Source organism: Rhinolophus sinicus, linkage group LG02, assembly GCF_036562045.2.
Source record: "Rhinolophus sinicus isolate RSC01 linkage group LG02, ASM3656204v1, whole genome shotgun sequence".
In the NCBI taxonomy this organism is placed as follows: domain Eukaryota; kingdom Metazoa; phylum Chordata; class Mammalia; order Chiroptera; family Rhinolophidae; genus Rhinolophus; species Rhinolophus sinicus.
This window is the reverse complement of record NC_133752.1, coordinates 187,069,821-187,090,269: the sequence shown is the minus strand read 5'-3', so window position 1 is coordinate 187,090,269 and position 20,449 is coordinate 187,069,821. Positions and strand designations below refer to the sequence as shown.

General features: G+C 45.6%; 1 protein-coding gene across 6 annotated transcripts in view; it reads right to left on the bottom strand.

The window, feature by feature from the left end:
* Positions 1 to 8,589: 8,589 nt before the first annotated feature.
* Positions 8,590 to 20,449, bottom strand: part of RFX4 (regulatory factor X4) — a 137,401-nt gene continuing 125,541 nt past the window's right edge. For 5 of the 6 annotated variants that reach the window (XM_074326253.1, XM_019728443.2, XM_019728444.2 and 2 more), the window contains 2 exons: positions 18,541 to 18,679; positions 8,590 to 10,178 (listed from right to left, as the gene is read on the bottom strand). In XM_074326253.1, coding sequence (XP_074182354.1) covers positions 9,906 to 10,178; positions 18,541 to 18,679 — 412 coding nt within the window. In that variant the 3' untranslated portion in view covers positions 8,590 to 9,905. The remainder of the gene's footprint in view (positions 10,179 to 18,540; positions 18,680 to 20,449) is intronic. The other variant, XM_019728445.2, reaches the window with a different exon arrangement.

Genomic DNA, 20,449 nt, shown 5'->3' with positions numbered 1-20,449 from the left:
GGTTAAGTAACACAAGCTAGGACTCAGACTAAGAGCTGTTAACATAACAGTATTTGGGTGTCTATTCTGTGTCCAGAACTATATTATATGCTTGTTGAGTAACCCTACACTTATTTTTGGAGCAAGGGCTCCAAAAGTATCTCAGTAGAGATGCTTCTTTCAAAGAGGGTCTCATACATGTGTTCGAAATGTCTGTTTAACAGAAATAAGCTTATGTTTATAGGCTCCAGCCCTGTACTTCTAAAAAGAGATTTTAAAAATGTGAAACCACATTAATTAATGGCTTGGGAAATTGCACTTTAGTAATTTTAATTAAGCACTAATATTCTGATTTTATAAATCAAAAGGATCTTTGACTCTAATTCAAGTCATCCTTTGACCACTGACGAGACTCTGGTCCTAGAAAAATTAAGTGACTTGTCCAAAGTCAATAGTTAAAAGCAGATTCTGGGACTAGAGCCTAGACTAGCTAAATCCTGGGTCACTGCATTGCTTTACCTCCCTGAATATTTAGTTCTGTGATACTTTCAGTGACTAGAGTCTCTAGTCCAGTACTAACTCCAGTTCCTGTTGACTCTTGGGTGGCATGGTACTAAGGAATGAGGATTTAGAGGCTGGGTAATCAAAGTGACAAATACTTATTCACAAGTCATTGCTCTGAAAAATAGTAATATAATAATTCTGTACATATATATGGATAGTGCTCTACTATTCTCAAATTATCTCCACATAGATCATCTGATTTAATCTGATTTATAATAGCTAAAAAACGCAAGGTCAATAGGACAGGCACTATCTTCCTTTTTATAGACAAAAGGGAAGTTCAGTGTGTTGATTAGCTTGCTCATAAGCAGTAAGTCAGCTAATAAGTGGTATAGTTAAGGGCTAGAAGTACCCTGGGGCTGAAAGCATAAAATGTTATGGATTTATAGGTCAGGGTCAAGGAAAAGGCCTGCCAATAGATACTAATCATTTTTTTTCTTTCTGAACTTTAATATATCCTGCTGTGGCATTTCCTCTGCCATGACAATGGATTATTTGGAATGTGCCAAATTGAAGGTCTTTAAGAAGTACCAGGTGCTAAGAGCTTTTAAAATCCAAAGCTTCCACATGCAATATTTTTTACACATTTTCTTTAGAAGAAAGTGGAAATTTAAAAACTAAACAGCTTGGTTTAGTTTCTACAGCTCCAGAATGGAAGGGCTGAAAATTCCACTAATTCAAGATACGACCTGTCACTCAACAACTACCATGCCACTGTGTGAGGCTACTCTCTGAATCTCTCTTAAGCCGTGGTGTCCTCAGCTATAAAATAAAGGGATTGAGCCAGATATTATCTTAGCTCTCTCTCAGTTGTAAAATTTGGTGATTCTGAGAACAACAACAAAACCATATTTGAATATGCTCATTCTTTAGAAAAATCCATTAAGAATGAGGTTGTACAAATCAGTATGTATAAATCAAATATCAATATGATGTACGCAAATCATTTCTTGGGCATACCTGCAAAGATTCTGATTCAGTTCCTCTGTGGTGAGGCCTGGGTATTGGTTTTCAAAACTTCTCAGTTGGTGTGAGTGAACAGCAGGGTTGAGAGCCACAGGACCAACATTTTGATAGTATATCAACCACTGAACTAGTTTTTTGTTAGACTACCAAAGTCATGTGCATGTGACTCATTAATTAGTCTTTGAGAAATCAGAATGACCTAGCAAGATGAAAGTTATTTTAATTTCATTGTCTACCAAGAATGAAGTCTCCGTTTTGTAACAAAGTTAATTATCATGATTTGTTACTTTAACAAATATTTGGTGATCATTGGAACACAGCATTATCTTAGGCACCATAAGAAAAAAAAAAAAAAGTAGAAACAACTGATCCTGTCCTTTGGTGATATAAAAAACATCCAGGCAAGAAGCAAATCTTTTCTACTGATAGGAAGAAACCAATTGAACATTAAGTTTTATGCATATCAAAGCAAGGTAAACATTGATGGGAAGAAGAGTAAGCAGAGAAGGCTTCTTGGAGATGAACTGTAGAGTAGTAGAGAGAACTTGGAGGGCCAGCAGATAGGGGAAAAGGCCATGAGAAAAGTTCAGGAGGCCAAAATTAACAAGATGCTTATTGAGAAATGATTCCAACTTGGTTGAACTTGAAAGCCAGCAATGGAGATTTCTTAGAGGTCAGTTGGTCAGTGGATAAGGAAAAGTTAAAACTGAGAGACATTTCATAATCAGTGATGACTCTATGACCAGCCAATCTAACTTCAACATGTTACATTCCTGAAAACACTATTTCACAAGGCCATATGACATAAAGTTAAATACAACTGGGAAACAGGCGAGGGTCCATTGCCAAAGGGTGTCAGATCCTTGTGTATAATTTTAATTTCTCAGGATCTCATTTATAAAATTAAGAGTTGGAGTAAATGACTTCAAAGTTTTTTAAACAATTTATGACTACTCCACCCAGCCTTTCAGCACCTTTTTGAGGTTCCTCAGTAATATTTCCAGTATTCTAATTGCTAACATTGAGCCCGTGCTGTTAGTTCTTGGCAAACGTGTACCTATTGTTGTTCAGTATTGATTGACAATCCACAGCAGCATTCTCAAACCAAGCGCACAAGATGGAGTGCCCTTTCGGAGTTTTTATTTATCCAAGAGCTGGAATGTGGGTCAGACCTATTTGCATCTCTCTGGCTTGGAATCCCATCCAAACACCTCTTGGGAAAACCCAGCGCTTTGGGTGGCAACACTGTAATGTGGCGAAAGAACCTGGACTGGGAATTGGAAAACCTGGTTTTTAGTTGTGACTCACTGTTTGAGTCTCGGAAGCTGATCATTTGTCAAATTCCTTCAAACCCTTCTGGCAACTAATTTTTTTGTATCTAACAGGAATACTTGAAAGCCAAAGACTCTAGTTTAAATTTTAACTCTGTCTCTGGGTGTTTGGGGATAAGTCACTAGCTCTCTTTGAGCATTGATTTTTGTCAACTGGAATGAGCATAGTAATATCTCCTTTGCAGGATGTTGTAAGGGGTGAAAGAGACGGCCGTCAAAGTGGCCAGGACAGCAGACCTGGCATGGAGTGGCCACTCAAATGTTAGCTGAACTGGAATGAAAAATGCAACGTCCCTTACAGTGATGTGACGATTTGGGGATAAAGGTCATGTTATTCCTATTGATGTACAAATGCTTAGGTTTTGTTGTTGCTGGTGTCATTTTTAACAGAAAAGTAATTCCAACACACTGCTTTGGTCTTTAAACCTCGTTCACGTCTTTAACCCTGACATGCTTTGACATGTCAGTTTTGGGAATGTGACTGTCATAGACGTATGTGTAAAAAAGGAGTCTAAACACCCACCCACCGTATCAATGTCTTTGCAATTAAGCTTTTGAGATGCCCATGTCAGAAGGGACACATTCTCACAACCCTCTTTCCCACCACTTCCTTTTTAAGTCCTTATGCAGTAAAGCATTAATTTACTTACCAACATTTGATTAAACTCTTAAGGTTCAACGCTAGGAGGAGGTGGCAGTGGACAAAGGATTATTGCCATTCATCATCAACACATTTCAGTCTTCCCCTTGAGTTGCCTATGAGGGATTAGCATTTCCCTGAAAGGAGGAGGACAGAATAAATTGCATCTGCGGCCAAAGAACTGCCAGCTCCTTTCAGCTGGGGGCACATACCGGGAGCTTTTCCCATATTAGTCAGCTTTATCTCAACTTTTGGTCAGTGCCCACATCTGAATTTCATGGGTTTCAGGGTCAGTCAAAACAGAATTGTAGGGCTGTTGGGTCAGAGGCCACTGCTGTCAAAGGGTAGTGACCTGAACAGCAAGAGGTAGCCGGTCCCCCACCCCCACCCCCTCAAATGACTTCATTCTAGTGAATACTTGGCTCACTGCACCTCCCCTGCAGAGCTTTTTTTCCCCCGACCTGGTAATAAAAATCTTCCTGTGACCTGGTATTTTTTTTTTACATTATTATTGATTTTCTTTTGTTCCTGTTTCTCTATAAGATGACCAAATCTTGATCCTTGATAATGTATTGGTTTGTATGTACCCTGGGAAAGGATAGAGGGAACCTAGTCTGCTGTTAACTTACAGTGAATGGAATGAATGGCACCTAGGGTGCGAGGGGGGGGGAGGGGGAGCTGGTGCCTGGCTCATGAGCTGCCTTCATTTAGCGCACACGAACATTTCCCAGAACTTGTGAAACTTTCTTCAAACCCAGTAGGTTCTATTACTGTGGTCAAGGTTGATTTAAAAACTGCAAAGCCGCTTAGGAGAGAAGAATGGGGTGGGGTGGGGTGGAAACAAAAGTAGGAAGGACGAAGGAGTGTGCTGGAGTAGAAACAGCACAGGCTCTGGAGTGGGGCAGTTTTGTTTTCAAAGCCCAGGTCTCCCACTTACTATGTAATTTTGGGCAAGGCACTCAACTGCTCGGAGCAGGCGTTTCTTTGCCTGTAAACAGAAATGATTATACCATTGACACTGATGGCAAGGAGGGTGTGAGAAGTGAAGATGATGTCTCTGACGTGCCCGGCACACAACAGACCCCCAGGAATGGGAACCTCTGTAGATTAACACGGATATACCTCAGAAATGTCAGTGTGAGGTGGGGAAAGTGTGTCGCAGGCTCTTCATGTAAACGTTGCCCTTTCAGCCTTGACTCCATTTCAGTTGTTAAGAAGACCCTTTGCAGTTTCCGGTTTCTGAGACGTGGCACAGGCCAGGACCTTCGGGATACCATCCCTGGTGGAGGCCCAGTTCGGCGGCTCCTTGAGAATTCTCTCTTCTAAACTTCTCTCAGTGGCTTTCCCCTTCTATCAGGAGACTTGTAAATACCACGTATCAGCACTGCAGCTGTTTCTGAGGCCGCTGCTCTCACTCCTGCTGTCACGGTCAGACCTCATTCTTTTTCATAACAGTTCTTGAAGAACTGGTATTAGCTCTTGAGGCATTCATGAGACAAAAGGAGGGATAAAACTGGGGAGCCCTATTTCAACCACCCACCATCTCTCTTCACCCACACTCCTTTCCTAGCAACAGCTCTCTTCTCAACTCTTGGGGCCCACGTCTTCCGTCCCACCTACACCGGCAGCAGCAAACTATGGGGTGAGAAGGCTGGAGGGGACTGAGGTACAGGAGGAGGGATGGGGGAAGAACTGATGAAGGGAGGAGGCTGATGAAGCACAAAAGGTTCTGACCTCCTTGGAAGAAGAGGAAACCACAAGGGCCGTGTCCGAGCTGGCTTAGCTTGGGAGGCTGCCAAGGCCCTCAAGCAGAGAAGGGCCAGGTTAGAAGGGCAGGCGGCAAAGTGGTAGGGAGGTGGGCTGGGCTGAAGCGCCAGCAAAACAGGGCTGTCAGGGAAAGGTTTGTCAGCTGCGGTGAAACTGTAAACAGTAGGTTTTTGGGGAGTGCCCCTCTTCTCCACTCTGGACGGACTGGAACCCTGTAAAAAAGAAACTTGGGGTGCGTGCTTCGGGAATAGCAGTCCCTGGATCTTAGTACTTGAAGGTGGAAGGGGTCGTGTTTCTCAACCTTAGCTGCATATTAGAATCACTCAGGGAGCTTGAAGAAACTGATACCCCACGTCACATTCCAGGTCAATTATTTACTGTGGGTGGGACCTATACATCAGTGTTTTAAAAGAGTGGAGGTAACCCTAAGGGGCAGCCAGGGTTGAGAATGACGGAAGTCCAACCCTACTTGGAACAGGAGTGCCCCTTCAATACCTCGGATGGAACCAGGAATTACTGTCGGTTCTATCTCACTTTAAAGCCAATAAGTAGATCCATTTTTTGCTTTTGTTTTAAGCTTTCAACGATGATGATTTATATACTCCAGGCTCTTGAATAAATCTGAACTCTATGCCTCCGGAGACATACAGTGACCTCTCCCCACACGCTTTTCCCTGTAACAAAGGGAGTATTTGGACTATCAGGATTTAATTTTTTTTTTAAAGTTTGTGATTGGGTGGTGGGTTAGCTCAGTTGGTTAGAGCACAGAGCTCTTAACAAAGTTGCCGGTTCGATCCCCACATGGGCCACTGTGAGCTGCGCCCTCCACAACTAGAGTGAAACAATTACTTGACTTGGAGCTGATGGGCCCTGGAAAAAACACACTTAAAATAAATAAAAGTTTTAGAAATAGTAATAGTAAGATTAAAAAAAAAATGTTTGTGATTCTGCCTTTAAGAGACAAACTCTGAAAAGAGTTGGGACAGATAACCTGTTCATTTTTGCTCTTTCCTCCTCCAGATTCACTTGAGACAGACATTTGGAGTGATGCCACTTTAAAGCAAACATTAAGGACCAATCTAGAAGGAGGGGGAAATGGCAGAAGACTACTACGCAGACTTGTGTAAGAGAGGGTGGGGTTGGACATGAGGAAGGGGTGGAACGTTGCTGGGTCATGGTGCAGGTACACTGGGCTGAGCTCGTGGGCACAGACCTCAGGCTGTTTGTAAGCACCAGCTGGTGGAGCCGTCGCCTTCTCTCTCATGGCTGCCTTCCCGAATCACTGCCCAGCTGCCAGTCCATTCTTTGTTTTCCTTAAGCTGTCCACCCTCCTCACCCAGATCTGCCCGCCTTGGTCCGTCAGCACACAGACGATAATTGGGATGTCACAGTCATATCACACGTCCGCTTGAAGTCCAGAGTGGGGAGCTGACCCCTCCAAGGTCACATGGTGGTGGAGCCAAGGCTTCCTATTAGTTTTCTTTACATGATTTCAGTCCCTCTCCCCATTTAGGTTGGGCTTATTCAATGGGATATTTTTTACTGGTCTGTGACTCGGTTGCCGTCTCAGAGGGGCCACAGATTCCCTTTCTTTCCAGACCTGGGGATATATTAAAGGCCTGACAAAGAACACAGCAGGATGGATGTCCTGGACGCCACAGGCCTGCGACGTGGGTGAGCCATCCTGGCTGCTGTTCATGACTTTAGCCAGTTTCAAGCTGGCAGAGTCCTTTTCAGAAAGAGTCCTAAAAAGGGGAGTGTCCCTTTATTGCCAAGACTCCTCTGTTCTTCCTCTGACAAGGACTGGCCCCACTCCCAGCTGCCAACCTTGCCCGTTCCCATTCTGGTGACTGGGTAGGGACCATCAGAAGGAGACAAGGGTTCATTGGAGTCATGAGCTCACAGCAGCTGTTGTCTTTTCCTAATCGGATCCTTCTCAGTTGTGAAGTTGAAGGTTGAGAGCAATTGGGAACGTAGGCAGCACGCTTGCCCCCCAAGAGATGGTACCTTGTGCTCTGGACCACTTGCCCTCAGCTAAAGCCGCCTTCTTCCTCCGGCACTGGCGACTGCCAGCTCGTGGCTGTGCTGTGAAGAGGAGGCCGGGTTCATTCTCCCTTGCAAAGTTCTTGGAGTGACCACTTTATTCTCTGGGATTCAGGCCCTTGTTGTGACTCGTTTTCCCTAAAGATCTGTGCATGTAACGAGCTTGTAGCTGTTCCTTGTACATGGGTGGTGTTTATTATGTGCTGCTGCTAGCTGGCTAGAGAGTTTGGCAATTGCGTTTTGTGTGTGTGTGATTAGTAAGTCAAAAGTCAGACTTATTACACCCTTTCATTCATGGAGCACTAACTTTGGATTGCAAGAGAGCAAGAGCTGCTTAGCCTCAGGTTTGTTCTATACAGTGACTAAATCTGAAATTTCATTCTTCCTCTCCCTTGCTTCCCTCCGATAAAGCCGACTAATGGATTGTGGGCCAAAGATCAAATTAATTTACCTTCAGGGTGAAATCCAGCATCTCCATTCTTTTGGCAGAATCAACACAGCTAAATTTTCTAAGGGGATGCTATGCAAAATATGTAATTTTAATCTTAAAACCATTTTCCGGTATAAGTATGTAATAGCAAATAAGAGCTTGGCTTTAAAAATAAATCTTTCAAAATGCAAATTGACTTGTCAGATTCTCATGCCTTTTAGTTAATGTATCACCACTGCCATTTCTGGAAATCTTGGGTTCTGAGTCTCTCATAGATCCCAGACTCTTCAAGTTTGGGCAACCCATCTAATCATTTTGCCTTTATATCCTCACTCCTCAGCCCTAGAATCAAAATGTGGTGCTGGAGAAGGTTCTGTTGATGCTCATTAAGTGCTCAGTCATGTCACTGTTCTGTTGCAGAAGTTTATTAGCCTTTAAAGCCCTGCACTTGAAATATCTTTACACCCAGTGGCCATTAAAGCACAGTGAACTGAGGACCAGGGGACCTCTCAATGATGCTCATATTGAAGAACAATAGTCCCTTTAAGAGCTGAAAGGGCCCTGCCCTTTGCTGACTTAGCCATCATGCAAACTTGAGACAAGCCCTTGTAGGGAGAACTGGTCCCCTACAAACCTCAATCAGGTTATAGGTAGGAAATTGTTTAAGCACTGCACCTGGGGCCTCTCTGAATTTTAATGATTGTTTTATGACAAGATGATGGGGAACAGGATAAGCACGACCAGGCAGGGTCACTTAGTTTGTTTTGCCTACTTACACCCTAAGTATTCAGAATGGTATTTATGTTACACACATGCAGACACAGGCAAACACACACACGTCGTATCAAATGCAACATGAAGAAAACAGGTCATTTCAATACTTTTTATTTGAGTGTGAAACCATTCATATCTTCCACAACTGTACAGATAAAACTATTTGCATTTGAGCTGTAGACATGATTATCACACTGAGTGGGTGTGAGCAAAGATTTTATTTACAGAACAATTGCTAAAACATCCGATGTCATATTTCCATTTATTTCTTACCCATAGGGTAATAGGTCCACCATAATTGCTTGGTGCTTTTTATAATACAGAAAGAAAAACTATGTTAATCTCTAACAAAAACCTCACAAATTGCTACAAATCTGACAGAAAAATGCCTACGAAAAAAATTTTCCAAAAGTACAACACATTTTTATTTCCACACATACACAGTATAGTGTAGGTTCAAAGGCACAGCTTTGACTTTTTTTTTTTTTCTCTCAAAGTGTCGGAAATTATTATAGTCTTAAGAAGGAACCCGAAAGTCATTTTCACACTTGGTGCCTGGTAAGTTAATGTTTGCTCCATCCAGTTTCACAGAGTTAATACAGCAGAGTGTGATACTCAATGCTATAAATCCACATTCTCACAGAACTTAAAAAGCCCCTCCCCTGCCTTTTGCTGACACCAGCCATTGTGCAAACTTAGGACAAATATTTGTATGTAGAAGAACCAGTCCCCTACAAACCTCAACCAACTTAAGGTGTACAGAACAGGTCTTTTCCTTCCCTCTAGACAGCGCTTACATTCCTAGACAATGCGGGTACTGTGACAGACATGAGCGTAACGGGGAATCTATAGAGTTTCTAGACACTTCCATGTAGACCTGGTGCTCCAGGAAGCAGCAACGACACCACCAGGAAGAAGGGACGCGTAGAACACATCTGAGGGCTGTTCACTGTACAGTGAGGTGACAGACGGATGGCAATGCTCTTGGTAAATTATGTGCCCCTCCAAGAACACAAAACAGATTCTGTCTCCAGTATCCACCCTTCAAGACTAAAGAGCTTCTGTCAGCAGGAAAGTAAGTAACTTACAGGGAGTACTTACCAATACAACGCAAAGTCATGGGACAGAGGGAAAAGGCACAGATTGGCCTGCCCGAGAGAGCGTTCTAGAGAAACAGTCAGGTCTGGCTTGGCTACAGGAACCCAGGCTCACTGACTGTTAGTGAGTCTTGGTTTTCCGAACTACAATTTATTCATCCCACACTGAATCCCAGCCTCACGTTCATTGGGAAAATGGACGCCTAGGAATAGTCCAAGAGTTATGATGGATAAAGTCTTCTGGGGAGGGGTGGATGGGTTTATTACTATTATTAATACTTATTAATATTAAATAAGGATTCCTAGGACAGCAGTCACTTAGCCCATCCTGTGGAGGCCTCTCCATTGATGTAAGCGAAGCCAGGAAAGTGTTGAATGTGCTCATACTCAGAATTCCTGCGCGTGCTCAGGGGTGTGTACATGTCACTAGAGTTTCCATACCTCGTGGAATGCACGGACGGGCTTGTGTAGCACGTGTTGGCTGTGGGCACCTCTGGCCATCGGGGGGTGACTGGGGTAGGATGCAGTCTGGGAGTACTGCTCATCAAACAAGGTTCCATCCGGGAAGTGGGGCTATTAAAAGGGTACTTGTTAAGGGGAAAGAAATTCCACAAAGTTAAAATTAGCTTGAAGTTGCATATACACGATATCAGTCATGTTTACAGTTTGTTTTACATTAAATTTCTTAGGAGGCTATTAATGAAAGTCTATGGGACAGAATCAGTGAACCGCTGAAAGACTGAACCTTAGTCTAGGAAGTAGCCAACAGAAGAAATGCAAAGAATTCCTTTGCCAGCATTGGACTGGTGTCCACTTAACACTTAATACTGACTTTGTGCTCTTAGTCTGGAATATCGTGGGGAGTCAAACCCAAAAGAAGGAATGGCCCTACTGGGAATATTGGAGGGGTGGGGGACAGAGAGAAAACATGAGAAACAGCATGTCCAAATAGATATGGATGTATGGACGGATGGTTGTGAGTTTTATCATTACTTATGGAGATGCGATAGGTCCCACTCCATCAACTCGAGAGAACAATACTGCCAAGTAAAACACAATGACATTATTAAAAATAGCATTTTACAGTTGAATTCAATTATGAACTGCAGCCTAAAAGCAGGCTTTTGAAGAGGAAGCAAGTCAACAGCTTCAAAGGTTATTATTAGTGCCTATCATTTGAAGAACATCTATCTTTTTGGTTCACATTCACTGAAGCCCTGGAAGATACACAAGCAGGAAATGGCAAATTACTGGGCTTGGTATGTGTGAATGTGGAAGGAGTCAAGATAAGCCAACCGAGAGGGGATGGGAGGGGTGCTTTTGTGCAGGTCAGAAAAACAGATGTTGTAGCTATGAGAAGAGGGTAACTGTTCTAGAAAGAATCAGGAATAAGAGACGTGCCTCTGAAGTGCTTCTTCATTGTTGTTTTTTTGTGTGTGTGTGTGGTTTTTTTTTTCAGTTTCCAAGACAGCTATGCAAATAAGCCTCTTTTAGCCCAATGGGAGAGGAGAAAGGGGAGGAGCTCTGGGCTTCCTTGGAGAGCTCCCAGTTTGCAGGCCAGTCAACACCAAGATTTCCTTGCTGTGCTAAGGACCACCCCAACAAGGACAGGAGCCAGTCAACCAGGATGGCAAGGACAGCGAGTAGGGGAGAGCGACAGTGTGTGTGTGTGAATGTGTGAATTCTTCTGCTCCCCATCTGTCTTCCCTGACAGTTGGAGAGTGGAGCCCGGAGGGATTAGGTGGGAGGCTGCCTCCTGTGAGGGAGACAGACAGGCTGAAGCCTAGACAGCCGGGAGAAGGGGTTATGACAACAATGGCTGCTCCTTGCAGTTGATGAGGCCAAAGAGAACCGTTCTGCCTCTTTGAGGGGGAGTCTGAGGGGAGCAGGGGAAGGCTGTTAGGCCTGAAGCATGTGAAGAGGACCAGCTATTCATCAGTTAGGATAGAGGGATCCAGCTTCCAGGAGAGAGGGTCTGTCCTACACAGGACAGCATGCCTTATTGAGCAAAGTGCAGCCACTTCATAGTCGAAAGCACCGGTAGGAAAGAGGGAGAAGGGCATAGGTGGTGTCCAGGAACTCAAGGGAGAAGGCACCAAGGGCTGTTGCCAAGGAGACTATGGACAGCACGCCAACACTTGCATAATTCCCCAATCAGATCAGACACATCTAAGGATACTCATGTGCCCGCTATGGGGCTGTGTGGCGGCCATGCTGGCTCCTCCCCAGGCTTGCTGGTGGCATTCTAGCCAGGCCCCACTCTGAATCCCAGAGACCATAGTAAGATTGGGCCCTGCTCAGGAAAACAAGATCCAGGTATCAAACAGTTAAAACTAAGAAATATTATAAAACAGTCTTTAATTCTTTCCAAAAGTTTGCTTCTCCCTCCTGATATTCTCAAGTAAGCTCCCTGGACACATGTCACCTGAACTTATGGGGCTCTCCCTGGCGGAAGGGCCTCCTCTCTGGTCCTGTGGCATTGTCAGGCTGGTTCCCATCACAGGGAATTTTGCCCTACCTGTTCCCTCTGCCTAAAACACTTCTTTAATACCCGTACCCCCAAGCTCCTGGTGTCTTTTTTTAATCATTCTTCAGATCCCAGCTCAAATGTCACCTCCTCAGAGAAACTTTTCTGGACATCCTATTTCAAGAAGCTAAATGTTCCACCCTTTGCCTCTTAGGTCAGAATCCTACCGCCCTTCCTGGCAGCTGTCTCCTACTGGCTTATAGTCATAAACTCCTGGTAGGGCTTTCTCACGTTTACCACCATATTCCCAACATCTAGAGGGATGCCTGGCATCTAGCCCGTGTTAAATAATTATTTGGTGAATACTTTATTATTTGATGGGATGTCACCACTAGAAAGAACCTTAGGATGATATACTCCACCCCCGCCCCCCACCCCCGTTGTCCAGATGAGAAAACTAGTACCCATGAGGTGCAGCGTCCTGCCCAAAGGCAAAGCTAGTGGGAGAGCTGGCGTAAAATCCCAGCCCTAGGGTAGCGCTTTGCCCCACATCCATCTGACTGGCCCACAACTGAATCACGGGGGAGAGGAAGAGCACTCCTTATGGGAAAGGCAGCCCATGACACTCCAATCTCTCCGTCGCTCTTCCTTTAAGCTCCCTCCTCCCCTCCAGACCACAGGATCTTAACAACCACGCCTCGACTTGCTGGTTCTGACAGACTCTTCACTTGCCTTGGCTTGTAGAGCTAAAATGTCACAGGACGGACTTGCAGCCTCCTTCCCACAGAACCCAAGAGAGTGTGGCTTTTGTGCCTAATCAAGGACCCTAGATGCAGCTGTGCCCAGGGGTTGTGTCACAGACTCTAAGAGTAATTGCCTGGAAATGAGACTGGCTCAAAATATCTCCAAAGTGACAATAAAATTCTGTTACTACAGACTCTGGCATGGAAAATTCTGTCCCGTTAGGTCAGCTAATTGCAAAGAAGTCAGTGACTCGTTTTCCCCACAGTGAAGAGACCATTGAAAGATGAGAGGCTGAAGTGTCCACTGCCCCAGCCCAGCGATTAAAGCCACCAATGAGGCTTCTATTTAGTCTTGTGGGAGCTGCTGAGACTGGCCCTTGGCACTCTTCTCACCTTTCACACTTTACATCCGGTTTCGTGCAGGGTCCATAAGCATGCTGGGCACAAACCCTGGGGTCCAGATTGCTCTGCCCAGAATAAAGGCGCTTTTTGTTGAGGGCCCATAACAGGAAGTCACTCTTTTCTGGGTCAAATCACACACTATTGCTACCAATATTAAAACGGAGATAAGTCACCAGTTCCTCCCCTCTGAGAGAGGTGTGTGAGGTGTACTTGTGGGCATGCGTTTGTGTTTGTGCGTGTGTGTACGTAAGTAGTCACAGGTTCTGTCCAATTGCTGAGGCCTAAGTCCGTCTCAGCTGTGACTGACTCGAGGCCTCCTTGGAACCATATTAGGAAGTTCTATTTTGAGAAATGACTCCCCACACCAAGGGCTGACTTTCCTGCACATGGAGAGGGAAGAATGAGCCCTTTATCCCTGACCCTTACCAAATGGGCTGCTACTTGAGCAAGGGGTGAAAGGTGGCTCAGTCAGGAGCACAAACTGTTTTCCTATGAAAGGCGGCTCTCACCGCACCGAAGTTCTGCCAAGGGGTCCGCCCCCACACAGGCTTCCTCTTAGCCTCTTCTGGACGAGCATGTAGCTGCCCTCAAATCTTTGCCAGACAATCCATATCTGCTGAGCTTTTAGGGCCAGGGTTAACTGAGTTAATACACTTACAACTCCCATGTAGTAAGTTTTCAGAATGTGTTAGCTGTTATTAATATTCTTCTTCGAATCATAAGCTCATGGTCCATTAATGACAGGGAGAGCCTTAGTGACTGACCATCTGGTCTTAGCTCTCATTTTACAGATGAGAGAATTGAGGTCAAGACAGTGGAAATGACCTGCTTGAGGTCAACTTAGTACCCGAGTAAGGATCCATTCATTCATTCATTCATTTCATTGACAAGTATTTACTGAGTACCCACTAAGGCCCAAGGCTCTGCTTGGGCCTGGGAATAGAATGGTCAGTAAAAAAGGACCTGGCCCTTGCCTTCACAGAGCTAGTATAGTGAGGGAGATAGATATTCATTCTATAATTACACAAAATATAACTGTGGTGGTGTTACCAAAGGATAATAATGTACATAAATAGTGCTGTGAGCCAGGTCCTGTTCTAACTTTTATTAACTCACTTAATCCTTACAACCCTATGAAATAGATACTGTGGTTATCCCCAGTTTTCACATGAAGAAACTGAGGCATGGAGCTAATCAGAGGCAGAGCTGGGATTTGAACCCAGGAAGTCTGGCTCTACAGTCAGAGATCTTACATCACTAAGATTGACTGATATTCACTGCCTTTGGCCCGGGATGTTGTCCCAAAGTGCCGCACTCCAAGCAAACTTGGTAGCAGTCATTGGGCCTTTGAGATCGAGGACCTACTGGCCCGGGGCTGATCTGGGTTGAGATGGAGATTCTGTGAGATCTGTGTGATTGGTGGGCAAGGCTGGGCCTTGGCTACACAGATGACCTTGGCCATACAGATGAGAAATAGGAACAGCTGTCTAGTCCACGCTGAGTGTACTTCTAGTCACCCAGCTTCTGGTTGATCAAATGGCTTTTGAGTTCAAGGGCCCAGTTTACATTCACAGCTGCTGACAGGGTAGAGGTTCCATGAACATGTGTTGAGTGAAGTTCAGAAACATTTTGTAGCCATATACTGGGACTGGCTTGTGTTCTCTTTTGGGTCGGGCGTGAGAAGGGGCGTCCTGGGAAGGTGCAGCGGATATGACCCCTTCCTTGTTCACTTACTCTGATGAGGACAAGTGCAGCATTATTGCAAGAAGGGTGTTTTTCTGAAATAACTAAACCTTACACTGTGAAACCTCATTCATGTGGACTCTGTAACTCAGAAATTATGAGAATTCAAGTAGGGCTGGAGGTTTACCTCTCTATTAGCCACGAATAAAGCATGTGTTGTACAAATAAGCAGTACAAACAAGGGCGCACCCATACTCTATTTCAAAAAACAAATGACTTCAAATTATTTTGAGCATGTAAATGCTGGCTGCATACAACTATTGCCCTTCACAGGTGTGTTGTATCAGTTCTCTAGGGCGAAGCTGGCGGGCATTTATTTGCAGCAGTTAGGTTCAGTTACTCTTCTGCTGATGACCAATGGCGTTCTTTAACCGTATTCCATAATTGCAATTTTTCTTCAATTCAGATTGATCTTTTCCCCAGGGAGTCTGATGTAATGAAGTGTGATATTCAGACTCAGGATTGGAACAGTTTGACGTCTCCTATGGAAAGCTAAAACTAATTAGCCCTGCAGTGGATTTTCCCCTATGTGCTCAATCTTAAACCAAAGTACCAGGAAAGGAAAGAAATAAGGTACCTCGGGTGTGGGATTCTTCTCTTTGGAAACTTGAAACATACTGAGAGCAGTTGCAGGAACCTCTTGAATTTTACCTCCCACCCTCCAAAACACCACCGAGTGTTCAGTGCTGGGGGTTTGGGGCTGAGAGTTGGAGAATTTGCATTTGAGTCTGCTTTGTCATTTACTGGATGCCTGACCCGGGGCAAATTACCTTCTGAGGCTGTTTCCTCATCGTTAAAAACAAGAAAAATGCCTTCTTTCCAGGGTTGCTGTGAGAATTAAGTGAGCCTGTGTGTCTGGAAGTGCCTAAAACAGTGCTAGATGCATAAATGTTAATGAAAAAACAAAACAAAGGAGTCTGTCTTTAGACAGTACCTTCCCCAGGAGAAGCACTGACCTCACTCAACAACGTGGTAGAGATGTGATAGAATTAACTTCTCCTCCCCCGACTTTCTAAATAGAGTCTGAGGCAGAAATCAGGAAATGCAAAGTTCAAGTGTGTGGTGGGGTCAGAAGTTGTCAAAGACCTTGTCTAGGGGACATGGGGCCTGGCCGTGCAGAGGCCAGCCATGGACCCTGGCACTGCCCACACCTAGTCTGGATTCAAAGGGCTCTTCTCTGGGCTTTCATTTAGTCCTTCACCCTTCGACTAAGCCCAGCTCTAAATGAGAGGGCTCCAGTCGGGGACTGTTGTGGCTTCTAGAGCAGAAGGTACAGGCTATCTTTGAACGCCAGGGACGGCATGGGCCTTTAGGAGATGCTGTTGCTTAGACTAGGGTCTCTTACTGTAGTGTGAGCTCCCCCAAAGCAGGCACGTTTCTGTCCCATTCTCCACTGTATTCCCAAAGGCTATAGCAATGCTTGCAGCATAGTAGGCACTCAACAATCATTTGAGGAATGAATGAATGAGTGAATGAGTGAGTGAGCTGTTTAGACTGTGACCCTGTCCGTGGCAGCAGCTCTAAGCCATTGACCAGATCCCAGAGAGGAGCACGGACGCTGCTCCCAAGAGCAGCAGTACCTGAGGGGCTGGCATCGCCCAGTGACGCAACTGAAGACCTATAATGAATGCCCCAGGTGATGACTTAGTGGAATCAACTTCTTGGCTTGTCTGGGGATTAGACCAGGGCTCCCCTTGGGATTGAAGATGGAAACCACAACAGACGCCTGTTTGCCCCGAGTGCTGTATTGTGAATACATTCTCCTCGCTGCCCTCCCTCGGAGACAAGTCTGTGTGCTGACAGCTGATGTAATTGCGGCCTCCACCCTCGCTCACGTCCTGCCAACTCTGTTCTAGACTCTGGCAAGCTCTTCGGAGCAGAGCTCCAGGCCTCTACCAGCCCACTTGCTGGTCCATTCTGTAAGTGCTGTGAGAGCGCTCTTCCTTAAACACAGCTCTCATCTTGCCACTCCCTGGCTCACGAGCCTCCCGTGGCTCCCTCACCTGCAGAACCCAGTAAACATCCACGGCAGGCCATGCTGTTGTTCATGCCAACCCCACTTCCTGTTTACTCATGTGTACAAGACACACTCAGAGAACGCCGACATGTGAGAGGTGACAGGGGGTGAACGGCCGGGGTCACACTGCCTGGTTCAATCCTCAGGCAAGTTCCTCCCACTTTCTCTTCTGCAAGGGTAACCATGAGGCTGTGTAAAGTGCCTGGCACACGACACAAGTTCAGTAAAAGCAACCTGTTCTTTCTGATAGGTGGCATGTCCTGTGACCCGGGGATGCTAGACTTAATGTTTGCCTTCAAGGAGCTTTGGGGGTCTCCTGTGGAGTCAGTGCGAGAAGTGTTACCAACAGAGGAAAGCCCAGGGTGCCGTGCGAGTACAGAGAAGTGGCACCTAATAAAGTCCCGGAGGAAGGAAAGGGGTAGTGTTGGGAAGTGCCACAGAGACAGTGAGACACCAGTTCTATACAACAGGCAGGAGAGGTTGGGGAAGAAAATCCAAGTCGGAGGAAGTAATATCGGCGAAGACATGGGGGAGTTGCACATGGGTTGGCATGGCTGGAGCAAAGATTGCGGGGGATGTCACTGGTAGGCCAGAGAGGCAGGCAGAGTCCAGGAGGTAATGCGCCTTAAGGGACATGCTAAGGAATTGAACTTGACTCTCAAAGTGATGACATGTGAAAGAGAAGAGAGTGTTATGGTCAGCTGGGTTTTTTCCAAAAGATTCCCTCAGCTGCCGTGTAGTGGATGGACCAGAGATGGGGCACGTTTAGTGACACAGAGACCAGTAGGAAGGCTGTTGTCATCATCTATGTTCAATGAAGACCTGAGCTGAGGCAAAGACGGTGGGGGTGCAGCAGACACTGAGGACGTAGACTTGAAAGGAGCTGGTGACCAGTTGTGTTTGCGGCCAGTGCACAGGAAAGTGTCTAAGACAAGTAGCGTGTCTAACACCGGTATTACAGGTGCCACCACAATTTCCTTTCGCCACAGGCCACAGAGGGTCGACTTGGTCTGTTAGACAGTGAGGAGGCAAAGGAAATGAGTGGCCTGAGAACGATCTGATAAAAGGTCCATGTCAGGAGGAATCTTCTGGTAAGATTGTGTGTGGGCTAGACTGAACAGGAACACACAGGGGAGATGAAGAGACAGAGAGATGCCGAAGATAATTGTCCTGACAAGACTTGTTGAGGGTCCTGGTCATAGCTGGTTTGCACCAGGACCAGGATGCAGAAAGGAAAGAAGACGGAAAGTCCAATCTGAGGGGGGCTGCCAGAAAAAGGGCAACGGACATCACAGCAGATTGGATCCTGGGATTAGAGAGGTTGAGGAAAGGCCGGAACTAAAGACAATTGTTTCACACCCATGGGCATGAGAGAAAGCGCAGCATGGACACTGGTTGGGCACCCACTGTGGGCAGCCACTGGAAGGCAGAAGTGACACTGAGTTAAAGACCATCCTTTCCTTGGTGACACATGGGATGCACACACAGTATACAGAAGGTGCTTGTTGTGTTACACTGACTAGACCTGGCACCAAGCATGCCAGTGCCTGGGCAAGCAAGCAGGACCACCAACTCACCTGTGCAGAGCTCCTGTGGTAAGGGGAGTAGTGGAGTGGTCCTGAGATGGCTGCCTCGTGTGGGAGGGCCGGGTACTGGCTCTGCATTGGCGGAGGATGCTGGTTGCCATAGCTCCCGTAGTTATAGCTTCCCGTGAATCTAAACCACATTAAGCACATTGAATATTGTGAGTAATAGCAGGGAGAACAAATCAGTTTGACATCTTTAAAAATCAGCCTCATCTATTTTTCTCCTTTTTGTTCTCCTGTTCTTTCTTTTTTTTCCCTTTTTCCCCCTGATTCTTACCATCTCCACTTTGTGGCTTTGTTGTGGTAAGTTTAAACTCCCAGGTTGATTTTCCTTTCTCCCCTCAGCACACCTCCCTTACCACACAGCGAGCTCAGGGAACAACAGCCCTGAGCAAAACATAATTAGTGACGGAAACCTCTACTCCTGTTGTCTTTAAAAGGCCCACATTATAGCCTGAAGTTAAATAGGGATTACTTTGGGATTTATGTTTTGTTTTGTTTAGGCCTCTGTTTCCCCAGGTTGGGGGAGGATGCAGTACCTTCTGTGAGCTCTCTCTTGGGAGAAAACACCATGGCATGGCCATCCGGGCATCAGAGACCCCAGTTGTAAGCATAGCTCCACCACTTTCTAGCTGTGGAACCTTGGGCTACTTGCAAACTTGTTTCTCCCATCTACAAAAATGCTGCACATGCTTATTCTGAGGGTCACATATGGAAGACACTCTATAAAATAGAAAATCCTATGGACACATGGGATATTATCATCAGTGCTCTTCTTAATAACAACTTTACATCAAAGGTGCTGACGTCTGACCACATGGGTGTCTGTTCTGCCATTCCTGCAGGATCAAAAAGCTCTCCAAAATAATTTTCAAAGTCTATTCCAAATGTGTGGGAAAACACTCTAAGAGGACCCCCTAAGAGAAAATAATGGCTGACCTACTGACTGATCGTGGACACCTGAACCTACGGAAATAACTCAAAGTATGGCAACAGGCAGGTCTGCACCGATCCTCAGGGAGGCCATCTTGCTGCATTATGCAGGGCCACTGGGAGGAAGGGACCCGACAGCCCGCCTCCCTTTACCCTGCTTCCCCTCCCCCCTCCCTCTTTTCCTTCCTCTCCTTCTCCTCAGGTGTCCTTCATAGCTGGCCTGTTGGAGACTGGCTTGTGAGACTCACTGCACCCACAAAGCAGAGAATAAGGGTCCCCCCCTTTTTTTAAACAGAAAAACACAAAACACCATAAGTGCTTTTTAGACCACTGCACAGTAGACATTCTAAGATTAGTGCCTTCTGATAAAGACAATGCATAAAGGCAAAAGCTACTATGATTCAAGCAACACTTTTAAAATGGATTTGTATTTTATTTATCACAGCAACATCGCTGCATAATATGGACAAAATGAATGATTTGTTTATTCAGGGTCCAAAGCACCACTGGAACCAACAGGGATTCCGTGAACACTATTAATAAATTACCACCTTCCACGGACCTCCAGCTCTCAGGTCGGGAAGCCCTCCTCTAAACTGTCATAAAAGCCTCGCACCTACCATGAGGCTTTATAAGGCTACGAAGTACACAAAGAGCCACCGAGGGAAACTGCTGAAAGGGAGTTTTCAGCTGAGACTTTAAAGGAACAAAAACAGCCTTTGGAGGCAGATAGATGCTCTGTCTACACCCCACGTTTATCAGCGTGTGACTGAACTTCATCAACCAAGTCTCGATCTCCTCATCTGTAAAATGGGGTCACTCACGCCCACCTCACCTGGTTGTGGTGGGGACTGTGTGAGCTAGTTACACACGGTGTGGCACTGTGAGAACTCAACAAAGGTGGCACTCTTCCTGTCCTTTGAGAAAACAACTGCTAAGAAAATCCTGCTCTTTCAAATCACATTGA